The sequence below is a fragment of the Tasmannia lanceolata genome, unplaced genomic scaffold, assembly GCF_043159265.1.
Source record: "Tasmannia lanceolata isolate RefF3 unplaced genomic scaffold, GAP_Taslan_0.1 ptg000018l, whole genome shotgun sequence".
Taxonomy (NCBI): Eukaryota; Viridiplantae; Streptophyta; class Magnoliopsida; order Canellales; family Winteraceae; genus Tasmannia; species Tasmannia lanceolata.
In genome coordinates this window covers 7,147,684-7,169,146 of record NW_027518695.1, presented here as the reverse complement: position 1 = coordinate 7,169,146, position 21,463 = coordinate 7,147,684, and the positions used below count along the sequence as shown (strand labels likewise).

At 37.1% G+C, this 21,463-nt stretch overlaps 1 protein-coding gene across 2 annotated transcripts; it reads left to right on the top strand.

Moving 5' to 3' along the window:
- The first annotated feature begins 3,420 nt into the window (after window positions 1-3,420).
- On the top strand, window positions 3,421-19,720 carry LOC143849337 (uncharacterized). 2 transcript variants are annotated; one of them, XM_077358331.1, is made up of 15 exons: window positions 3,424-3,720; window positions 5,819-5,946; window positions 6,162-6,239; window positions 6,313-6,426; window positions 6,830-6,898; window positions 7,139-7,195; window positions 10,505-10,558; window positions 10,655-10,717; window positions 10,884-10,946; window positions 12,542-12,706; window positions 12,915-13,070; window positions 17,014-17,094; window positions 17,261-17,322; window positions 17,505-17,635; window positions 19,371-19,720. In XM_077358331.1, exons 1-14 carry the CDS (start codon window positions 3,558-3,560, stop codon window positions 17,584-17,586), a joined length of 1,335 nt encoding a protein of 444 aa, XP_077214446.1. In that variant the 5' UTR covers window positions 3,424-3,557; the 3' UTR covers window positions 17,587-17,635; window positions 19,371-19,720. The 2 variants fall into 2 exon arrangements, with proteins under 2 accessions (XP_077214447.1, XP_077214446.1); XM_077358332.1 differs by lacking the exons at window positions 6,830-6,898; window positions 7,139-7,195 and having other exon boundaries at window positions 3,421-3,720.
- The last annotated feature ends 1,743 nt before the right edge of the window (window positions 19,721-21,463 follow it).

Sequence of the window (21,463 nt, the reverse complement as noted above, 5' to 3'; positions counted from 1 at the left end):
TTGTGCCCGTCAAATCATTTCCATAGGTTGATCTTAGCCCTCGAATCGATATAGGTTTCCATAATTGTTGTTCTTCTTCATGTGCTCGGAATCCGTCAATATTTTGCAAGTGTCCTGCATGAGTAATATAAAGTAGTTCTTTCATCATTGTCATATGTCTTTACCTCTTCTTGGTAGTTTTTTCCGTAATTGTCATAGACAGGTACCCATGTCGGTACTTTTCGTATGTAGATTACGATTTTACCCTCAAATAATTTCTCATAGAGATAGATGTTAGATATCTGCAAAGGGATTAATGGTAAAAGAATAATGTTGACTGTAAATCTCAGATTAAAAAGAAAGGATATCTCTTTTCGTACTGACCGGTAACAAAATTTCCGTATTGATATTTGCCTAGTCAAAAGGAAGAAAATTTCGGCTCTGGGATGCAGGAAAATCAACAAAACCGCTGGGAGATATAACTAATACAACAACCTTTCTTGACATTAAATCCTCCTCACCTGTTCGGTAATGCTCTAAATTTTCTAACATTTTATAGATATTATAGGTGGTGTCTGGCACTTCTAGAGAATAAATAGGAATGCTAAACTGAAGTGCGCCCTCGTAGTTCTAATTTTGCAAGGATGCCCTTTAATTTAGCATTCATCGAGAAAAAAAGTGCGAGTAAAATAGTATATGTGTAGGGATCACTTTTAATGATCCAAGGACTTCATTTGTCGATCACACCCGAAGGTATGTTGTTCCACAAAAATCTTCTCAATTAGTTGATCTTAATCACTCATAATGCACAGAGGCCCTTTTGGATTGAAAGAATTATATGGAAAAGTTTGGAAAGGAATATTTTTTTTCTAAAATTTCCTATCTTCAACTGCTTGGTTACACATGAAAAAGATAAGCATAGTTCAAGTTTTATTTAGAGGACCATTAGTTTATGATGATATCCCTCTAAATAAACATACTCTTATCATTCTGCTCTAAATCATGGAACGAAAACAAATTCCTCAAGATTTTGTTTCACGGGAATTGCTATTCCTACAATCCAAAGAGGACCATAGTGGAAGATTGGCGGCCTCGGAAGTTCTTTAAAAAAGTACAAAAAATGTCTATAGAATGGAGGGTTGAGATAGTTTGTTAGAATATGTGAGATCTCACCAATAGGTTAGATTAGACAACTATGATTTGATTAGGTAGAATAAAATCACATCTTCCAAGATTTGATTTGGATTAATTGGGGAAGATTATGCAGGGAGGCTAGATTAGGTATTGAGATTATCTTCTCATATCTTGTCAAATCTCTTTCCATAAATCTTGCGATACTAGTTTCTATGTTTATCCTCTTGAGTGTTCTATATAAACACTCATTAGGCTTGATTGTAAGATAAGCAAAGATTAGTGGAAATCTTCAATATTTGACATAGTTTGATGTAGGAGATTTCAAATCTCCGAGTCTTGGCGATGTAGGTACCATGATAGATGAATGGTTCGGATCACCGGGCTGTTGATGCCACTGGTATTATTTGCCAATATTTGTTTAGAGTAAGGTAGAAGAAACAGCATGATTCCTCTAACATCTATTTCCTCCACACAAAAAAAAAATTTATGAAGAAGAAACTGTCAAGAGCAAGAGAGCCTTTAGGCCAAGATGGTCAAACTTGGCTAGAGCAACAAGAAAAATAGAAAAAAAGGAGGAAGAAAAAGGAGCAAAGAGATATCAACGACGTAAGTAATCAAATTGCTAAAGATGTCAAAAAAACAGTGTGGAAATGACCAAGTCCTCGGTCAATTCTACTTTTGCCTTTATGTTCCAAATGAAATTCTTTTTGGAAATGTTTTCACCAAGAATTTATTATAAACATCGAAAACATGGTAATCGATTGATCCCCATAATTGGACCCTGTTTGGATGTGTCCATGCAATAAACTGAGCATTTATAACTAGTTTTACGTACTGTATTAACTTATGGGATCATTTTCATCACAAATCCGATACTCTAAAATATTTAGCTGAAATAATTTCAACCCAATTTTTTAAAACTTTTTGGCTCTGCTTGTTCCACATAAATGGGCCGTAAAACAAAATTTGCACCTATTCTTCCACTTAAAAATGGGTGTAAAATGTGTTTTATGCTCCTTTTACGTCCAAAGAAAGAGATCCAAAATTGGGAAAGTACCAAGTTAACAACCGACTTTGGCAAATCTGCTAAGTTGTCAACCATTAAAAGAAGGGAATTGCTAGCGTCCATCGCCAGACCAGCCGCGAAAAGCCTTTTGCAATGGAGCTTAGCAAATCCCTTAAAAGAAACACTCAACACACCAACTTCTGGGGTAAAATGACTAAAATACTCTAGTCTTATTTCACATTGCCCATTTTTAATATTTTTTTATGTAAAAACAGGAAGGAGAAGGGTAAGAAAAATAGAAATAAACCTAAAAAAAAGGCAATAATGAGGACAGAGAATGAAGAAGACGAATAAAAAACAGAAAATAGAAGCTCAACAATTTCTTTATTAGTAAACACGTGATATCTCTGATAGTAAACATGTGATGCCCATTGTGCATGTTTACTTTTAACATGATGCTACTTCCAATATAAAATGAAAGCAAACATGCACTACCAAAGTAAACGAACCTGACAAAATATTCTTAAAAGTGACCATGTTTGGCTACTCTCTCATGCAACTGTCAGCCGCGAAACGCCTTTCTGCTAAAGTCACTAGCAAATCTCCCTATTAGTAAGGTGCACAGACTCCAATGACCATATAAGGCATATTTTTTCTCAACTCAACTCAACAAAGCCTTTGTCTCAGACTAGTTGGGGTCGGATAATGAATCCTTTAGAAAAATTTCATGAAGAATGTGAACTCAAATTGACTTAGTCTAATCCAAACACTAGTTAGGTTCGTCTACTTGGATCATTTTCTTTCATTCCCTCCTATCTAAGGTCATGTTCCCTGTTATGTTCGTAGCCATCGAGTCTTTCATAACTCATATTTTTTCTAACCATTTTTAACGTTTTATTTTTATTTTCTCCCCTTTTCTTCTTTCTCAAATTCTTTTGAGTTTTTTTTTCTTTCAATTTTTCTATTTCTATTCTTCATTAACTTCTTTCTTCTTTGTTATAGGTTTTTTTCAAGATTATTATTTCTTGCCGACCTGTTTTCATATTTAAAAGCTTAACAACTTGGTAGTTGCCATACTCGCTCTCACTATTTATTAGACACCTGTTTTTTTAGTTCTTATTTATTTCATTTCTCCCTCCTAACCATTATCATAATTCACACGAACCAAGGAACTGACACGTGTCAATCTACTTTAAGAGGTCATTCTCCCGTCACGTGTCGACCACACGGACCCACGAAGGTCGATTTTCGTGACCTTCGTTTCCATCTATTTGTCGGCACGTTTCGGTTTCAGTCCGAAACGCTACCGTTCTAAATCTATAAAGCGGCGATTTTTTGTTGTTTCCCTTATTTTTCTTTCTCGCTCTCTCCCTCCCATGTACTGAAAACAACTGAAAAAAACATTTTTTTTTTCCCTCTTGGATTTTCCTTGTTTTCCATGGCGACTTTGAAGCTCTTGATTTTCTCGATCTTTTTCTCCTTCGTTTTCTTGAAAATCGGGGCAGATGCATCGATTGAAGACGTAATTTCTGCATCTGAGCCGTTCGATTCGTTGCTGAAAGTCGAATTGGAGCAGGTCAAGTCGAAGATCTCTGTTTTAGGTTAGTTTAGATACAGATGAAGATCTCTGTGTTATTTTTCTTGTTTTCTTATGCAGTTATGGTTATTGTTCGGGATCTTTGCTTTGTGGTTTGATTTGTTATTTTTTATTTGCTGTTTTTGGTTGCTGGGACTGGATTTCTGAATAATAGAACTGCTAGGGTTTTGTGAAATGAAGGTTCTTTTCTTTAGGTGTTAGATGATTGTGAAAATTTTAGTAAATCTCCTTTTTTTTTGCGTTCGTTTTCCTTAACTTAGGGCCAGGGGGTTCAATTCATGTGGAACACAAAACTTGCACAGAATTCCTTCATTAGGAACGTGCGTGAGTAGCATACCTGGGAACTAACTTTATTATGTGTACTTCAAGGCCTTGTGTTATGCTTTGTGGTTGCAGAATTTCGTCTCAAGATGTTATCTTGTTGATAGTAGACGAGTCACTGAGAATGAGAATGTGTTGTGATAATTCTGCTGCAGTTGTTACTTTTCCAAGAATGACAAATTAAGGAAGAAATCACTGTATGTTGACATATTGTCATGCGAAAATGATTTCAAAATCATAAAATAGCGCATAAATACCACACTTGTGTTGGCTAAAGGCGTACCACCTGAGCTCTTTAAGGATCTAATTGCATGCATTTGGTTGGTGGGTAAGTATATTTGCTTTGTACAGTGGGAATTTGCATTGTGTTCAGACATTTGTGTTGTGATCAAATTATTGGATAGTGATCAAATACATGGTTGTTTTCCGCTTCTCCATTTTGTTGTCTTGTTGGTAAAGTTGCTGGTAATATAACACTATAACCACATGGCCTTTAGCTGAAGCAGCAAGGTAACCCTACTCTTTGTTTGTCATGAATTCTTTCTAGTGGATGCTCATAGAAATACCTGGTGGATATGTACTGGATCGACCATTCACATCTCGAATCTAATGTAGGGCTTTCTCGAAAGACAAAATCTTAAGAAGGGGGAGTGGAGGGTTTCGGGATTTCAGCGAAAAAGGTATAGGAGTCCATTCCCTGCCAGCCTCTGTTTTGTTTGACTTGGGAGGTAGTTAGGTTGTGGGGTTTGTGGGGCGGGCCCCTCGAAAAGGAAAAGACCAGGTTTCCGCTCCGATTGATCTATGCCGAGTGTCACGTAAACATGGACGGGTCGGCATGGCTATGTGCATCCCTGTGGTTAGGAGGGACGAACCGAAGCTCCAGAACCACACCCGAGTGGCTTGCTTGAGTCCAACTAACGCTTTGGAGAGCTTAGCTTGCAGACATAGTCTGGATGAGCGGTGTCTTCATATTTTGGAGGCTGCGACATATAAACTTCTCCGATTGATCTGTGCCGAGTGTCACGTAAACATGGAAGGGTTGGCATGGCTGTGTAACCATGTGGTTAGGAGGGATGAACCGAAGCTCTGGAACCACACGCGAGTGGCTTGCTTGAGTCCTACTAATGCTTTGAAGAGCTTAGCTTGCAGACATAGTCTGGATGAGCGGGTTCTTCATATACTGGAGGCTGTGACATATAAACTTCTCTGTTTAGAGTAACCGGTAGAAAATAGAGTAGAGACAGACATGAAAGTGTTATAGGCATGAAGGTGTTGTGCACTATTCATCTAGTTTTAAATAGTGGTTTGATTTTGTATTTTGAGGACACATTTTATGTTTCTTCTACAAACAAAAACCACATTTCAGTATCTAAATCTGATTATTCATGATTTATATTTAAGTTTGGAAACAATAGTTTTACTTTACTCTAAACTTGATTCTTCGATGATAGTAAAAACAAAGTAGTTTCCGAAATCACTACATTTAAAGTTTTTCTCTTTAATGCCTCTGATTCGGATATTAATCTCTTATTTGAAATACTCATATCGGAGATACCATACTGTCTAAACTCATGTTTTGTCGATGAGCAATCTCTAGTGAGATTGAAAATTTTATTTCTACATTGTATGTGATTAGCTGTTCCCTTTTCTAATATTATGTAGGGCATATTTTATCTTTTGCTTTTCTTCTTACGAGGTTGAGCTTGCTAGTTACTTGATTTTTCTTTCTAGTATATAAGTTGTTATTTATATGTTTAATTTTTTTTTTCATCTCCTTGAAGAATCAAGTATTGAGGATAAGACACGAGAATTGAAAAACAAGGATCAAAGCATTGCACAACTGAAAAATGGCATTCAAGAGAAGTCAGATAGTATTGTAGCCTTACAACGTGAGTTAGAATCACTTCAGGTGAGGTTTTGAAAACAACACCAAGCAATGTTGTATTTCCACTTGCCATATATTTTCAACATTCTGCTTCCGCAGAAATTGAATGATTTGTACCGAAACTTAGACCAGACTCTTAATTTGTATCAGTTGACTGTTAAATTTTCTTATTTAATTCATTAAATTCATTAGCGTGTATATAAGAGATTGTTCTGCATTCCGGTTCTCCTGTTCTGCAGAAAAAGGGGCCTGTATCTGTAGATGTCGAGGAACAGATGGGAAAGGCTCATGCAAGAGCTATTGAACTTGAGAAGCAGGTTAGGGAAGGAAAAAATCTTTGTATACTTTCGTATAAGTGGTGCATTATCTTGATATTATTCTTCTGGACAGGTTGAGAAACTCAAAAGTGAAATAGATGCTCAAAATATGAAGAGAGATGCTTTGGAGGCTCGAGCAAGTGAAGCTGAAAGGAAAGTGCGGGAACTGAATCTTAAGCTAGAAAGTGTAAGCACTCTGGGTTGTTTGATTTCTAACAATGTGTATTTAGTGAAATACCGTAACAATGCTTATTTCTTATTATGAGTAGTACTCTTGTTGCTATAAGTCTTGATGGAGATTGTGGTTTCGTGATTTTTTTTTATTCATGAATTTTTGTGTATTTCAATTCCATCCGGCCTGATCTGAATGAAATATACTATGGAGATGTCTGGTGTTGGGATGTTTTTCGCCCTTTCTTCTAATCTATCTTGAACATCAGCCTTGATGATATCCCTATGGATTGTTGGACACTCCTCTTTGATGGCTTCTACAACCGTCATGGAGCCGGCATTGGAGTTGTTCTTCACACCCCGAAGGTGTCTTGATTCCCAACTCTTACCGATTAGTATCTTTTTTGTTCCTTTTGCAGCTCCAGAAGATTAATGATGAACAAAAGAAACAAATACGTAAAACTGAGCGCGCTCTTAAAGTGGCAGAGGTGGGCTTATGCACTAGAGTTTCTATATGGAAGTTTACCAAGTGACAGTGCTCATGTTCTTTTTCTCATTTACTTTTCATTTTTTGTATTTTTTTTTTCTTTTATCTTTCATAGGAAGAGATGATGAGGGCAAAATTAGAGACTTTGATTTATGGCAGTTTGCTAAGTGACAATGTTCATGTTCTTTTTCTCATTTACTTTCCATTTTTTTGTATTATTTTCTTCTTTTATCTTTCATAGGAAGAGGTGATGAAGGCAAACTTAGAGACCACATCAAAGCATAAAGAGTTGATGGAGGTAAGGATATGAATGCAACTGCTTTAGTTTGCGGATGCCAATGCTGCACAGTAGTAGACTTTCTAGCATATACCTTTCCAAGATATGGTTTGCCATCTGATTATCAGTATCTCATAATGGACTTACCGGATAACTGGTAATGTGTGAACTGTTCTTTTTTATGTCAAATAAAAGTGCGCATCGTAGTAAGATAGCGTAGAGGAAGTTTTCATTTAGTGGCTAGACTTATGTTAAATAACTTTTGATGTCAGATTGACTGTGGATCACTGTAGAGGATTCCCAGGGAATCAATCTTGATCCCTTCGACCACTACAACTCATTCATTTGAAGAGTCAAATTCTTTAAGTCTAGGGTGAGATTATATGGATCAATTCAAAGTTTACAAGCATAGGCATAAGAAAAGGCAGAATTAGGGCACCCCAGTCAAACAGTCAAACCTAGGCCTTAGTTTGGAGCTTCACTGAAGATTTAGAAGGCATGGGTCCCATTTGGAAGCTAGAAGACCAGTTACAAGCTTTTCATTCATGTTTTACGTGAATAAGAGCAGTTTAGGCATTTTGAAACTATCACTTAAACTTTGGTGTCCTAAGTCACAAAGGAGGGTCCAGTCACTCCCACAATTTTAACAAAGAAGAGAGGTTGTGGTGGTGGTGGTTTGTGGGTGGGTGGGGGTTGTTGGAGCTTTTTTCTTAGACAAGAAAGCGGGGATGGGCTTGCAATTTTCGTAGTTTACGAAGAGAGTATTTATATTTTTTATTTTTTTTGAATGCTACTCTCAGTCCAAAATTGTTGGGTTTTTTAGAGCTTAAGAACTTCCTAGTTCTATTTTCCCTTCTTTTATATATATAGGAAAAGTAAGCGTACTCGGTCGAGTAGATAAGCTATCTACTCGGTCGGCTAAAAACAGTTGGGGCTCACATTTTTTGGGTGATCCAAACCATTCATTTGAAAGGTCACAAAAAATCAGCTCCATAGGATCATCCTAATCCATCCAACAGTGGAGGGAAAAATGGGCAGATTTGTGGACAAACTGTGTCTGTCCATTTTCCCTCATTTTTCCCTCCACATTTGGATGGGTTAGGATGATCCTATGGATCTGATTTTTTGTGGACACCCTATGTAGGTAAGGGCCTTTCAAATGAATGGTTTGGATCACCCAAAAAATGTGGGCCCCCACTGTTTTCAGCTCCACCGAGTAGATAAGCTTATCTTCTCGACTGAGCACGGTCACTTTTCCGATATATATATATATATATATATATATATATATATATATAGAGAGAGAGAGAGAGAGAGAGAGAGAGAGAGAGAGAGAGAGAGAGAGAGAGAGAGAGAGAGAGAGAGGGAGGGAGGGAGGGAGGGAGATTCATATTCATTTTTTTATGAATGTCTCTATATATTCATATTCATATATATATATATATATAGAGAGAGAGAGAGAGAATACAGTTCCTGCGGGTGCCCTCATATAAGCTTAGCTGCGGTGGCTCTTTCAAAACATAGGGGGGCCACATTGTTAGGATGATCTGAAGCATTCATTTGAAAGGCCACATCATAGATAGGGTGTGTACAAAAAATCAGCTCCATTGGATCATCCTAACCCCTCCAAAAGTGGGGGCAAAAATGGGCAGATTTGTGGACAAAATGTGTCTATCCATTTTTGCCCCTACTTTTAGAGGTGTTAGGATGATCCAATGGAGCTGATTTTTTGTACACACCATATCTATGATGTGGCCTTTCAAATGAATGCTTCGGATCATCCTAACAATGTGGGGCCCTTATGTTTTGAAAGAGCCACCTCATATAAGCTATATGAGGGCACCCTTAGGAACCCTTTTCTCATATATATATATATATGCAAGGTTTTAAATTTCGGTTTTGGTACCGATTTCGGACCCCACCAAAATCCGAAATTCGGTAATAATAAAAACATATTATAACATTTTTTTTTAAAAGACATTTTCTTGAAATTTCGGACCGAAATTGTCGAAATTCCGAAATTTCCGAATTTCGTGAAATTTTAAATTTCAGTTTCGGTCCCGAATCCGAAATTTCAGATTTCGGCCGAAATTTAAAACCATGTATGTATGTATGTACTCTCATGATACTTTAAGGAGTTGATATGTTTATGAGAACTAAAGCTTTTGTTATGAAGAAAACTTCTTCCCCATAGATTATGGTGTTATGCTCAAGCGACCTACCGTGTGATGACCTAGAATTCTAGGGCCACACCTTATAATCATTATGGACTAAAATGTTTTTTGTTAGACTTATATGAAACTGAATGGTTGGCTGATCTCACTGGTCATAGGCTCTAGCAGATTTTGCATTTTTGCTGGGTTTATCTTATACTTTTTGGAGATTTTTATACTAGCCGATGTATATATGGGCTGATATTAGTCATATATACATGGAATATACGGAATATTTCTCATTTTTCAACTGACAGCTATTTGTATCTGATATGATCTTGGTTGTGCATGTGCAGAAAAAATCACTGCAAGTCATCTTAAAGTTGTCAATTGTAAAAAAACAAAGTCAGATATTGACTGATTGAATCCTCCTCTGCAGAAAATACTTTAACTGGTATTTTTGGTTTGGGGTATATCTTCATATTGTGTTTAGTGATTTGTCATTCAGTGGCTATATAACCCAGAATTTTGTGCTTGAACCAAGTATTTTTAGATATCCTGTTAGTCATTAAAATGCAATAATAGGGGATGTTCACGACAAATTTATGCTTGAAAAGAAAAAACCAACACAAAGATATTGAGATCAAATTTTCTCTTTAAAAGAGGTTTTATATTAAAATTTTAAAAAAGGTTTTATTAATATAGAGGGAACATAGTCTCATCCGGTTTTTTCCAGTTAACTACATCTTCTACAATTATCCATCAGGAGGTTCCCTGCAATTTTCATATACAAACTTGATATTGATGTACATTAATGTAAAATGTAATAAATTAAACAAAATATAGAAAAGGTCTTTCACAAATTGTCTTGTTTTGACCTGAAGGTTCGTTCTCTTGCAGCTCCGCACCCTTTTGAAGTCTTTCATTATATTCATTATATGTCTCTTGGGTTTGTGCTGTGGCCCTACAGAGATCTATGGACTTTCATTTTAGTCTATATATTATGTTAGATTATCTGTTTATTTTTTATTTTTAGATTTTCAATTGACATATATTTAATAGTAGCTCTAATAGGTGCATTATTCTGGTTTTACTTTGGAGTTTGTTACAACAGCTATTAACATTTTGTAGTGGTTAGTTTTGATAATAAGACCATTGGATTTCATGACATGATCAGGTCCATGGAGCATGGCTACCACCATGGTTTGCAACTCATCTAATTCAGTGTCAGGTAAACTTATGCAAATGATGGTTTAATTAATTAAAACCATTAAAAAAAAATAGTGACACGACTTCTTCATGTGACCCTTCCATTTTCCACTTACAGTCATTAGCAGCAAAAAAATGGAATGAGTTTGGGAAACCTGCTTTGGATGTTGCCATACAACAGGTGCTTATTCTTGACCTATATCAAAGGATATGGAATGTGGTTAAAATGTTCTTGTTCTGTGCTGGGTCTTCATTTTTTTATTTCCATGGCGTGCCCAGAAAACCACATTGTCTCATTGTTCAAAGGTTGCATATATGACTGGTTTTGCATTGTAAAATTGTCTCAGGCATCGGAAAAATCAGCACAGGCCCAGAAATGGGCTGAACCCCACTTGGAAGCAGTTAAAACTGTGAGTTACTATTACAAATTCTCCAATTATCTCGCTTTTTTTATTAAATTTCATCGTATAAATTACTTTCTAAATGTTCTCGTTATGAGATGATTATGGTCATTAGTCTAACAGTTGGGTCTCTTTATGGGTTTTTATTTAATAGATTTGATCCTTATGAACTAGTATCTTATAGATAATTGTAACCGTACATGCCAAACCTAGGATTTTGCACCCACTATTGCTTTTAGAGTTATTTCAGGAAATTACTAAATCAGTGATGTGGTGTAGATGATTAACGTTCTGATTGTTATGTTAAGCGCAAAAACAGTGCAAAGAGATGTGAGCCACGATATTGAGATGACCCCAAAGAGAATGGAAAAGCAAAAGAACAGAGAACTACAAAATAGGAAAATCCTACCCAATGTCTAGCTTTAATTTTATAAAGAACAAAAATTTACCATTCAAACAAATGTGTAGCTCTAATCCGTTAACTCCTCTGGCTAACATGTCTGCTTCATCATTGGCAATTTGGCATCCTAAGGCCCTGTTTGTTTGAGATTATGACAACCGATGGTGAGCCCTGAAACAGATTATTGAGTCCAATAATCAATTTTGGGGCTCACCATCTGTTATCATAATCTCAAACGAACAGGGCATAAGTGTGTATAAACAATGGAGATAACTCACTATTTACATCAATAATTTCCATGGTAGTACTCAATAATCGGCACGAATCTGGACTTGATCTCCTCTCTCAAGAAATCATTTTTGATGGTGTTAGAAGGGTATTTATGTCTTTGTATGTAACCCTATGAAATGAAATGCAAATGATGTCTTTCCATTTTTTGTTGTTCCGACCATTTCGGTCGAATTTTGGGGATTTTGGTTGAATTTTAGGAATTTAAATTAAATTTTGGGAATTTCGGTCGAATTTAATGAATTTCGATCAAAATTTCGGGGAAATAATAATGTGAAAGGAAATCATGTAGATTCCATTTCAGTGGGGTGAAAATGGAAACATTTCCATCATTTCGGGGAAGTCACTTAAGATATGCATTTTTACCATAAATATTTCTTTTTTCTTTTAAAAGAAAATTTTGATTCATATCCCCTTATAATATTTAGAGGGCGAGCCTTGACGCAACGGTAAGGTTGCTCCATTGTGACTTGGTGGTCACGGGTTCGAGTCAGGGAAACAACCTCTCTGCAAAGCAGGGGTAAGGCTGCGTACATCTAGCCCTCCCCAGACCCCGCAATGGCGGGAGCCTCTTGCACTGGGCGGCCGCCTTTTTTTTAGCCCCTTATAATATTCACTTGAGATTCCATTCAAAGAAAGTTCACTTGAGATGCACATTTCTTACCATAAATAACGTCTTACGATGCCATATTTATTTCATATAAATGTTGTCATAGAAAATTGAGGGATAAATTTCTATTTTTACTACCTCAACCTAAAGTATCTATTTCTAGTTAATCCATCTTACTTGGTTCCACAATAGCCTGATGCGCGGGTCATCATGCTAGTTCTTATTTTTTCATCCTCGTGTTGCACCCTCTAAATTTTTCCTTCTGAAAAGGAAAAAGTTCTTATTTTTCTGATTTACTGTGTGAAGAGATGGATCCCTGCTTTAAAGGAACACTGGTTGGCATTCACAACCTTTGTTAGACCATATGTGCAATCAACTACTACTAGAACCATTGAGTTTTATGATGCATCTAAGGGTACCCTCACTCCACATATTGTCAAAGTACAGGAATTGGCGACTCCATACTTCCAGGTATTTTTCATTTTGCTTTGCTTGGATTCAGTAATATTTTAGATGGCTACATGAAGTGTCATTTTAATTCATATGTACAATGGTGCTCAATGAGTGTCCTCCCTCCCTCCTCCCTCCACCTGTCTCTCTCTTCACACACGCATATATTGAAATTTGTTATGTGCTGTGTTCCAGTACATGTGTCCAATAGACTTTCATTTGATGACAGGAAGCTAAGAAGTTTTCTAAGCCATACATTGACCAAGTTGCCACTTTCACAAAACCTCATGTTCATAAAGTACGGGTTTCTCTGAAGCCATATACTAACAAAGTAGTCTATACCTATGGGAAGTTTCTTAAAACAGCGACAATGTACCATCATCAGGTACCGGATTCTTGCTTATTATTTTATTTGCAGTGACATTCTTATTTGAAACTTGTTCTATTTTATGCTCTTTTTTTTTTGCATGATTCTTTATGCTCATTATACAAGTCCATATTTTTTTCATGTATCCTGAGAGCTGTTCTTTAATCTTTAGTCCAACTTTTTTGCTGAGGCCGAAGTGACAGGCTTGTACTTCTTATCACATGGTCCAAGAATAACTGAAATAATAACTTCGATGCATCTTCAAGACTATGATTACCTTATAGTTAACTTCGTATTTTTATACGGTAAACGATACACGAGTTATACTTTATGAGACCTAATAATGAAGACCTATTTGAACCTTGTAAGTGGTTAATAATTTATCTTATGAAGATAGAAATGATATTTGCAGAAAGTAAATCTATTTATTGACTTTGATGTGTTCTCATTCTTGTCTGCAGACATTATATGATATATACTCCTGTTACCTCTTATAAATTGAAAATAACAGTGTGGCATGATGGTGGTGTTTGGATTTTTTCATGCATCTTTTATACTAAGTTTGAGAGGATATCTGTTTGGTCTTGGGAGAGATTTTATCTTCCATTGGGAGGGGATGGGTAGAATTCTGTGAAACCTGGACTGGGAAAGAAGGGAAGAAAGAACCACCGATGTCAATTTTATGGATTTTTCTTCTTGGATTCATGGTTTACTTTCAAATGGATCAAAAATCAAGAGGCACATAGAAAGATTTCATAATGGCTAATATTGGCCACGCCTTGTGCAATGGGAAGCTGTACTTAATTTTCTTGTCTCAAGTGTGGTATCCTGCCCCGTGGTTCAATATGGAGATGCGGGTCCAAATGCAGTCAACGCAAATCCTAATCGACTCGGCACAGCTCAATTGAGTACTTGGTTGATGCCGCTGAGTACTCTGTTGACGCAGTCGAGACTCAAATGTGTTTTGATTGACTTTGTATGGTAGAACGCTAACTCGGACAAGAACGCGGCCAAGATAAAAAGGAGTCGATTCAGGCAAGTTGACTGTTGCAACGGAGTTTCAAAAGTATATTCCTACCACAACATTGTCTTTTTAGAACATTGTAATGAGAAACAAGTTATAAGTCTCCATTTCAATATGATGAGTGGATCTCTCACCTGGGTCTCTTTTGTTTAGTGGCAACAAAGGTTTTTATTGGATCCCTCTTTTAGAAAACATTGGAAGCAAATCTAGGGTTTCAGTGTCAAAGAAGAATAGAGTAATATGGAAAGTAGCTTTATGACAAACTTTATCAGGGTTTGGTGTAGTTGGATTATGGAGTAGGAGATGATTTGGAGACTGTTTTGGTGTAATTGGATTATGGTGTAGGAGATGATTTGGAGACAGTTCTGTTCCGTATTTGAGCGCGCACTGCAGAGGAATGGTTACTTTTATTTTTTTCCATCTTACCTCTGAAATGGTGTGACTGAATGAAACAACGTGAATGGCATCCCAAACTATCTGTGAGGAGGTCTGATTGACTTTGTTGGGGCTTATGTCGGAAGTGTAAGCCACTGTTATCAACTGATCTAGACGGTCCCAGGTGCACAAGTCCATGAAAGGTCAGACAGTAGTGTGGGAAGTTCATTTATGAGCAATCCTATGAGGGGTTGGTGTGATGTGATCGGATCATGGACTTGAACATAATTTGAGGACACTTGTGTTCCATATTGATCACCGACTAGTGGAAGAGTTAGTTTTATTTTTTCCATCTTACCTCCGAAATAGTGGAACTAAATGAGTCAATGTTAATAGCATCCCTAACTATAAACGAGGACGTTTGCTTGGCTTTGTTAAGGCTTGCTTCCAAAGTGTAAGCCACTGTTATCAACTGATGTAAACAGTCCCAAGTGCACATGGTCTTGAAGTACCCATCAAGCCTTTTGGTGACCTCTATTATGATTTTGATCATGTGGTGAAGGTCCTTGAAGGATTCCGAATATTGGGTTAGCACACCTCCCTATTGGCTTAGCAAACCTCTAAGGACAGATCTCACTTGGTGAAAAAAGCTTGATGATAAATAAGCCTAAGTGAATGGCATCCCAAACTACACTTTATTGAGGCTTACTTGATTACTTCCAAAGTGGAAGCCACTTCTAACTGATGCTTTAGTAATTCACCCTATTAATGCCCATCCCATCTGTTGGCTCTACTCAACATGACTATTAGGCTTTGGGTTAATCATATCTGGCATCCCTGCATAGACCTCTAGAGATGCTTTAGTAATTCACCCTATTAATACCCCTACATTGGATAAGAAGAGGATTCTGCACAAGACATCACATTCAATCCTCAACTGGCAAATTTCGCAATATCAAATGAATCAGACAAACTATTAGCCAAGTACAAATTAGGATTTCCTTATATAGGTGAAAAAAGAAGACCAAAGTCAATTTCGCATTATCAAATGAATCAGACAAACTATTAGCCAAGTTCAAATTAGTATGCCTTATTTAGACGAAAAAAGAAAAACCAAAGTTTTTATCCCTACGAATTAATGACCCCAAGAAATACCTCGTTTCACATCAAACAAGACCCCATTGTTTCAAAGTTCATCTTCTCTACTTGGTTGACCATGATAATAGTCTTGTGCATGGAAGTGCTATTGGTTCATTTAAGGACCCTGAAGTTGTTCACCATAGGAGGCCACCCAAAAATTTAATTCTCAGTGTAGGGTGGTGTGGGAGCCGGTTTTCAAAATTGGGTGTCTACAGGTGGTCACTGATATTGTTAGGAAGACGAGATGCTCAACTTATTTGGAGTTTGAAAAATTGATGGTCTTATGTCTCTGTGATCTTTCCATAAGTTCATTAATTATTTACCATTTTCACAGTAATTCGGCCGCCGTCATTAATTTATGAAGATGATTTTTACCATTAATTTCACAATACCAATTGTAAGGGTACTGTCATGATTTTATGTAAAAGTTGGTGTATGTTATTTGCATATGACATAGTATTAATTGACGAAACCAAAGCAGGAGTTAATGCTAAATTAGAGTTATGGAGAACTTCTTTGGAATCCAAAGGTTTTAAATTGAGTAGGACTAAGGCAGAGTATATGGAATGCAACTTTAGTAATGAAAGGAGGCGGGGCGAGGATGTAGTAAATATGTCTGGACAGGAGATACCTAAGAGGGATATCTTTCGCTATCTTGGTTCAATCCTACATAAGGAAGGAGAGATTGAAGAGGATGTTAACCGCAGAATAAGAGCAGGCGGGTTGAAGTGGAAGCATGCTTCAGAAGTTCTGTGCGATCGTAAAATACCTACCAAGTTGAAGGGAAAGTTTTATAAGACAGCTGTGAGGCCAGTCATGATGTACGGCTCAGAATATTGGGCCACTAAGAAGTAGCATGTGCATAAGATGAGTGTAGGGGAGATGCAAATGCTTGGATGGATGTGCGGCCACACAAGGTTAGATCGAATTAAAAATGAAGATAGGGGTGGCACCAATTGAGGAGAAGATGAGAGAGCACCGCTTAAGATGGTTTGGGCATATCCAACGTAGGCCTTTGCATGCTCTAGTGAGAAGAAGTGACTCGTGCCAAGTTGGAGTAAAAAGAGGTAGGGGCAGACCGAAAACAATTTGTGTAGAAACAGTGAGAAAAGACTTGATGGCTAGGAACATAACAGAGAATATGACCTTGGATAGGATAGAATGGAAGAAAATGATCCATGTAGACGAACCCAACTAATGTCAGGATTAGACATTCCTTTCACCTTATTCATGAAAATTTTCTAAAGGATTCATTAGCCGACCCCAACTAGTTTGGGACAAAGGCTTAGTTGAGTTGTGTTATTTACAAGAACAACAGTTCAGAAACTTTGCTCTCTCTCTCTCTCTCTCTCTCTCTCTCTCATTTTATAAAAACTTAGTGCCATTGTGATATCTCTTAGGATTTCTTTGATTCCTCTGTAGGCCCAGGCCGTTATCCAGGAACAACTGAGGAAACATGAGCTAACAAAATCTCTTGCGACGAAAGAGCTGGTGTGGTTTACGGTATGTTCTCGTTAAGATTTTGTGCATAGACCTTGGTATCATAACTGTGGCTACTATAGTGTATCTAAAAAATGTGGTTACTATTTTCATTTCATTTATTTTGTGTTCACTTTGACAAATAAATGTGTATAATGTATCTAAGATGTTCATAATTCAATCATTGTAGGCTTCTGCATTGTTGGCTCTACCAGTTTTCATTCTATACAAGCTATGTTCAGACATTTTCTGGTCAGCTCTCTCTCTCTCTCTCTCTCTCTCTCTTGTATTCGTATTTTAGTTGATGAATAATAGCTTTTCTAGTAGTTTCCATTGGCCCAACCACTTTTCGCTCTCTAGTTCTCCTTCCACAAGGATGATGATTTTCACTTTGTGGTTAAGTTTGCATCTGATCTTTTGGCCATCTTTTACAGTAAAAAGGCAAGGAAACCTACTCGGAGTGCCAATACAAACCATGCACCTCGTAGGCCTAAGCGCCGGCATGCTGAGAAGTAGAATTCCATGTGGTATTTGGATGCAGGCATCTGGCATGCTGGGATTCAAGGTATATTTATTATTCCTTAAGAAGCATTACTGTAACTGTTTTTCAAATTATCTTTTTTATTCTTGTTGTGAATACTGTTTTGCCTTTTGAATGGTTCTTGTTGTGAATACTTTAAATGTGCGAAGAAACATCATGAACATTTGCTTGATGTTTGTAAACTTGTCGGGATTCCCGATATTGCTTCGTATTAGTAACACCATTTTTGTGGATGCTTTAGAGAAAGGGTCAAGAAACTTGCTGCCAAAGTTGGAAAAGAAAAAGCAAAGTGTGAGTATACTTAATAGTCAGGACTGATATGGATGATTTAGTATCCACAGTTGGAAACAGAGTGGATATTGAGTTGAAGTTGACATCACACAATAAACAAATATTTGTGCAAGGATTGGAAAAAATAAAATATGCACTTGCTTTTGAGAGAGAACCGTGATTTATTGAGAATGAAATAAAGGTTATAACAGATTACAGAAGGGGCAGATATTGCCCAGAAGCTAAATCAGTCCTGTGTACACGCACCTCTGTTACAAACTCACATTATCGCCGGCCTTTCTGTAGATGTGAAAGAACTATGCGTCCAAACCCATACGTTGATCTAACAACTTATCCACTCAATGTGCAAGGGTGGGCTTCCAAATATGCCAGCACAAGGGGGGATGTCCAAATCAACCTATGACCCATAGAGCCCTAAACCCTCATGGTTTTTGCATTGCATTCTTCTAAGAGTGGTGAGACTTGGCCATGTTTTGATGTGATGTGCCCCACCACTTAGCCTAAACCCCTCTCCATATAAAAACCTAATTTTGGAGATTGAAAAGACACCCCCTCCCAAGTCTGTGTTCCCCCTCTCCCCTCTTCTTCTTTTTTCTCCTCTTCCTACTCTCTATCATCTATGTGCAGCTGCCCCCGCTCTCCATCGTACCTCTTTCTCCCAATCCTTCTCCCTTAGATTATTTTCACCTCTCTTTCTTCCCTCTTTCTCTCTCTCACCCCACAGTTGGGTTCATAAGCTCCACCCATATCTTTCTCCATTATTGATCTTGAATCCTTTTTTGATCTTGATTCTCTATTCTTTTCTGTATCTTTATTTGGCCTGTGAACAACCCTTGTCTCTCTCTAGCTTATGCATGATCAGGGCACAAAGTTCCGCATGCCCTCTTAGGTTCTCGTACCATTTTCTCTTTCTCTTTATTTTCTATAACATATTTTCCCACAATCTCACCCTTTGAGCTCTCCCCTTTCTTTTCTGCATAGCTACCCTTTTTCCATCAATTTTTATAACCCGATTTAACCCGATCATCTGCTACTCTTGTCGCACATACATCCTACACTGATTCTTTCATCACCCCTTTTATTTGCTTATCACATTAGCATTGTTTGAATTACATTTCTGATTTTATAGGATAAATTTGACGGAGGTTGGATTTTTATTTATTAGATCGATGTTCTCTTTTGGAAATTATTGCGTGGAACATGATTTGGATTAATTTAGTTTCTTTGGTGACCGAACTATTAAGATTAGCAGTTCTAAAAAAATTGGTTATGATAATTAAAATGGTCACCAAGCACTCTCCGAATTTCAAATGCCAACTCGGAATCTATGTTTCGTACACGAGTTTTTTCTTTAAGGATTTTCATGTGAGCTCTTCTTGTCTGTATTTTTGGATTTTTGCAGAAAATGAAAGGTGTGAAACGGAACTTATTTAATAACTCATGCTTGCCCCCCTTCTTTTGTTTGCAGCCACGGGAATTCTGTTATGTGAGGTGGGGGTCACATGTTTTCGATACGATGTACTCTTGGGCCATGAAAATTCCTCCTCATCACATAATCTGATGGAAGGTTTTGGGGAAAAAATGCTTTAACTTTCTCACACAGACTATACACAGGTATTGAGGCAATGTTTTCTTATGTATGCTTCCCAGAGATGTATTTTTTGGTACAAGATAATGTCTCCTGCCTAGTCCTTCTCTTTCTTTTAATAGAACTGTATAATTTATTTGAGTTTTACTTGAGAACTATTGCAGTGTATTCTTCTTTTGTAAGAACCCATTTTTTTACCATTCGGAATTCTACCTGGTTAGGTTCCAACACACAGACTAAAATTTCCCATTATTGGCCACCATGAAAAATATTCCAAGGGATATTTGTGGGTCCCAGTTGTGGGAGTGAGCGAGTATGAAAAGCTCCTATAAACCCGGAAAACAAATAACGAATTCTTAATCGAGAGATCTCTAATCTCTTCAGACATGATCAAACACGATGTGTAGGCAAGATGAGTTGCAAGAAAACACAAGAGTAAGAAAACACAAGATTTTTAAGGCCGTTTGGAAATGCGGATTTTAGAATCTTGGATTTCCTCACCCTCATCATACATGTCCGAGAGTCATTACTAATAAATAATTGAAAATTTAACATTACATTAAGGGCCCGTTTGGACGCCGAGAAGATTTGGAATTGGATTTCTCACATTTGCAGCCCTTTTTGTGTTGTGAATTTGGATCCGGATCAAATTCTTTAATTTCCAAATTAGGATCAAATTCTTTAATTTCCAAATTAGCGACTGGCAGTGAAAAAAATCTGATTTCCAAATAAACCTTACATTAAGGGCCGGTTTGGATGCCGAGAAGAATTGGATTTCTCACATTTGTAGCCCTTTTTGTGTTGTAATTTGGATCCAGATCGAATTCTTTGATTTCCAAATTAGTGAATGGCAGTGAAAAAAATCTGATTTCCAAATAAGCTGTGGAAACAAGTAATTGGAAATCCACAGATGTGACAGTTTCCTTCACCCTCTTTGTTCCCCAACCTCTCCCCTCCAGTGGGAAGCAAGGTTTTAAATTTCGGTTTCGGTACTTATTTCGGACCCCACTGAAATCTGAAATTTCAGCAACATCCGAAATTTCGGACCGAAATTTTGGCCTAAATTTTGTATTATATATATATATATATATATATATATATATATATATATATATATATATATATATATATGAGAAAACGGTTCCTACACATATGTGTAGAGAGTTCTCTACACACTAGCTTAAAATACAGTGGGGGCCACATTGTTTGGGTGATCCAAGCCATCCATTTTAAAGGCCCTCACATAGATAGGGTGTCAACAAAAAATCAGATCCATAGGATCATCCCAACCCTACGATTTGAGGAGGTAAAATGGATGTCTTTAAACCTTCACAAATTAGTCCATTTTTTGCTTCCATAATTCGAATGGTTAGGATGATCCTATGGATTTGATTTTTTATGGACACCCTATCTATGTGAGGGCCTTAAAAATGAATGGTTTGGATCACCCAAATAATGTGGCCCCCACTGTATTTTAAGCTAGTGTGTAGATAACTTATCTACACATATGGTATTTCGTGAAATATCAAATTTCAGGAAATTTCGGTTTCGGTCCCCACCGAAATCCGAAATTCCACCGAAATCCGAAATTTTGGATTTCGGTCGAAATTTAAAACCATGGTAGGAAGTACCCTCTTCCCTCTCTGTCTCCCTCAACATCAGCTGGCCAGATTTATTCATTTTGTATTCTAAACTCAATTCCAACTCCAAATCCAAATACAAAATACGAGGTATCCAAACGGGCCCTAAGGGTATTTTCATTATTTTATTCAATGAAAAATTCAACCCCCACCGCCAAGGGCTCTTTCTTGTCTTTTTGTACACCTCATATGCTCCTTTTTTCCCGTTTTGAAAGCAGAAAGCAGCTCTCTTATTATTTTTAGGAAAAATTGCCAATGGGTACACCAAAATACAAGAAGTGTCAAAGGGGGACACAATTTTGAAAAATTGTTAAAGAGAGTTGATAACCCTTT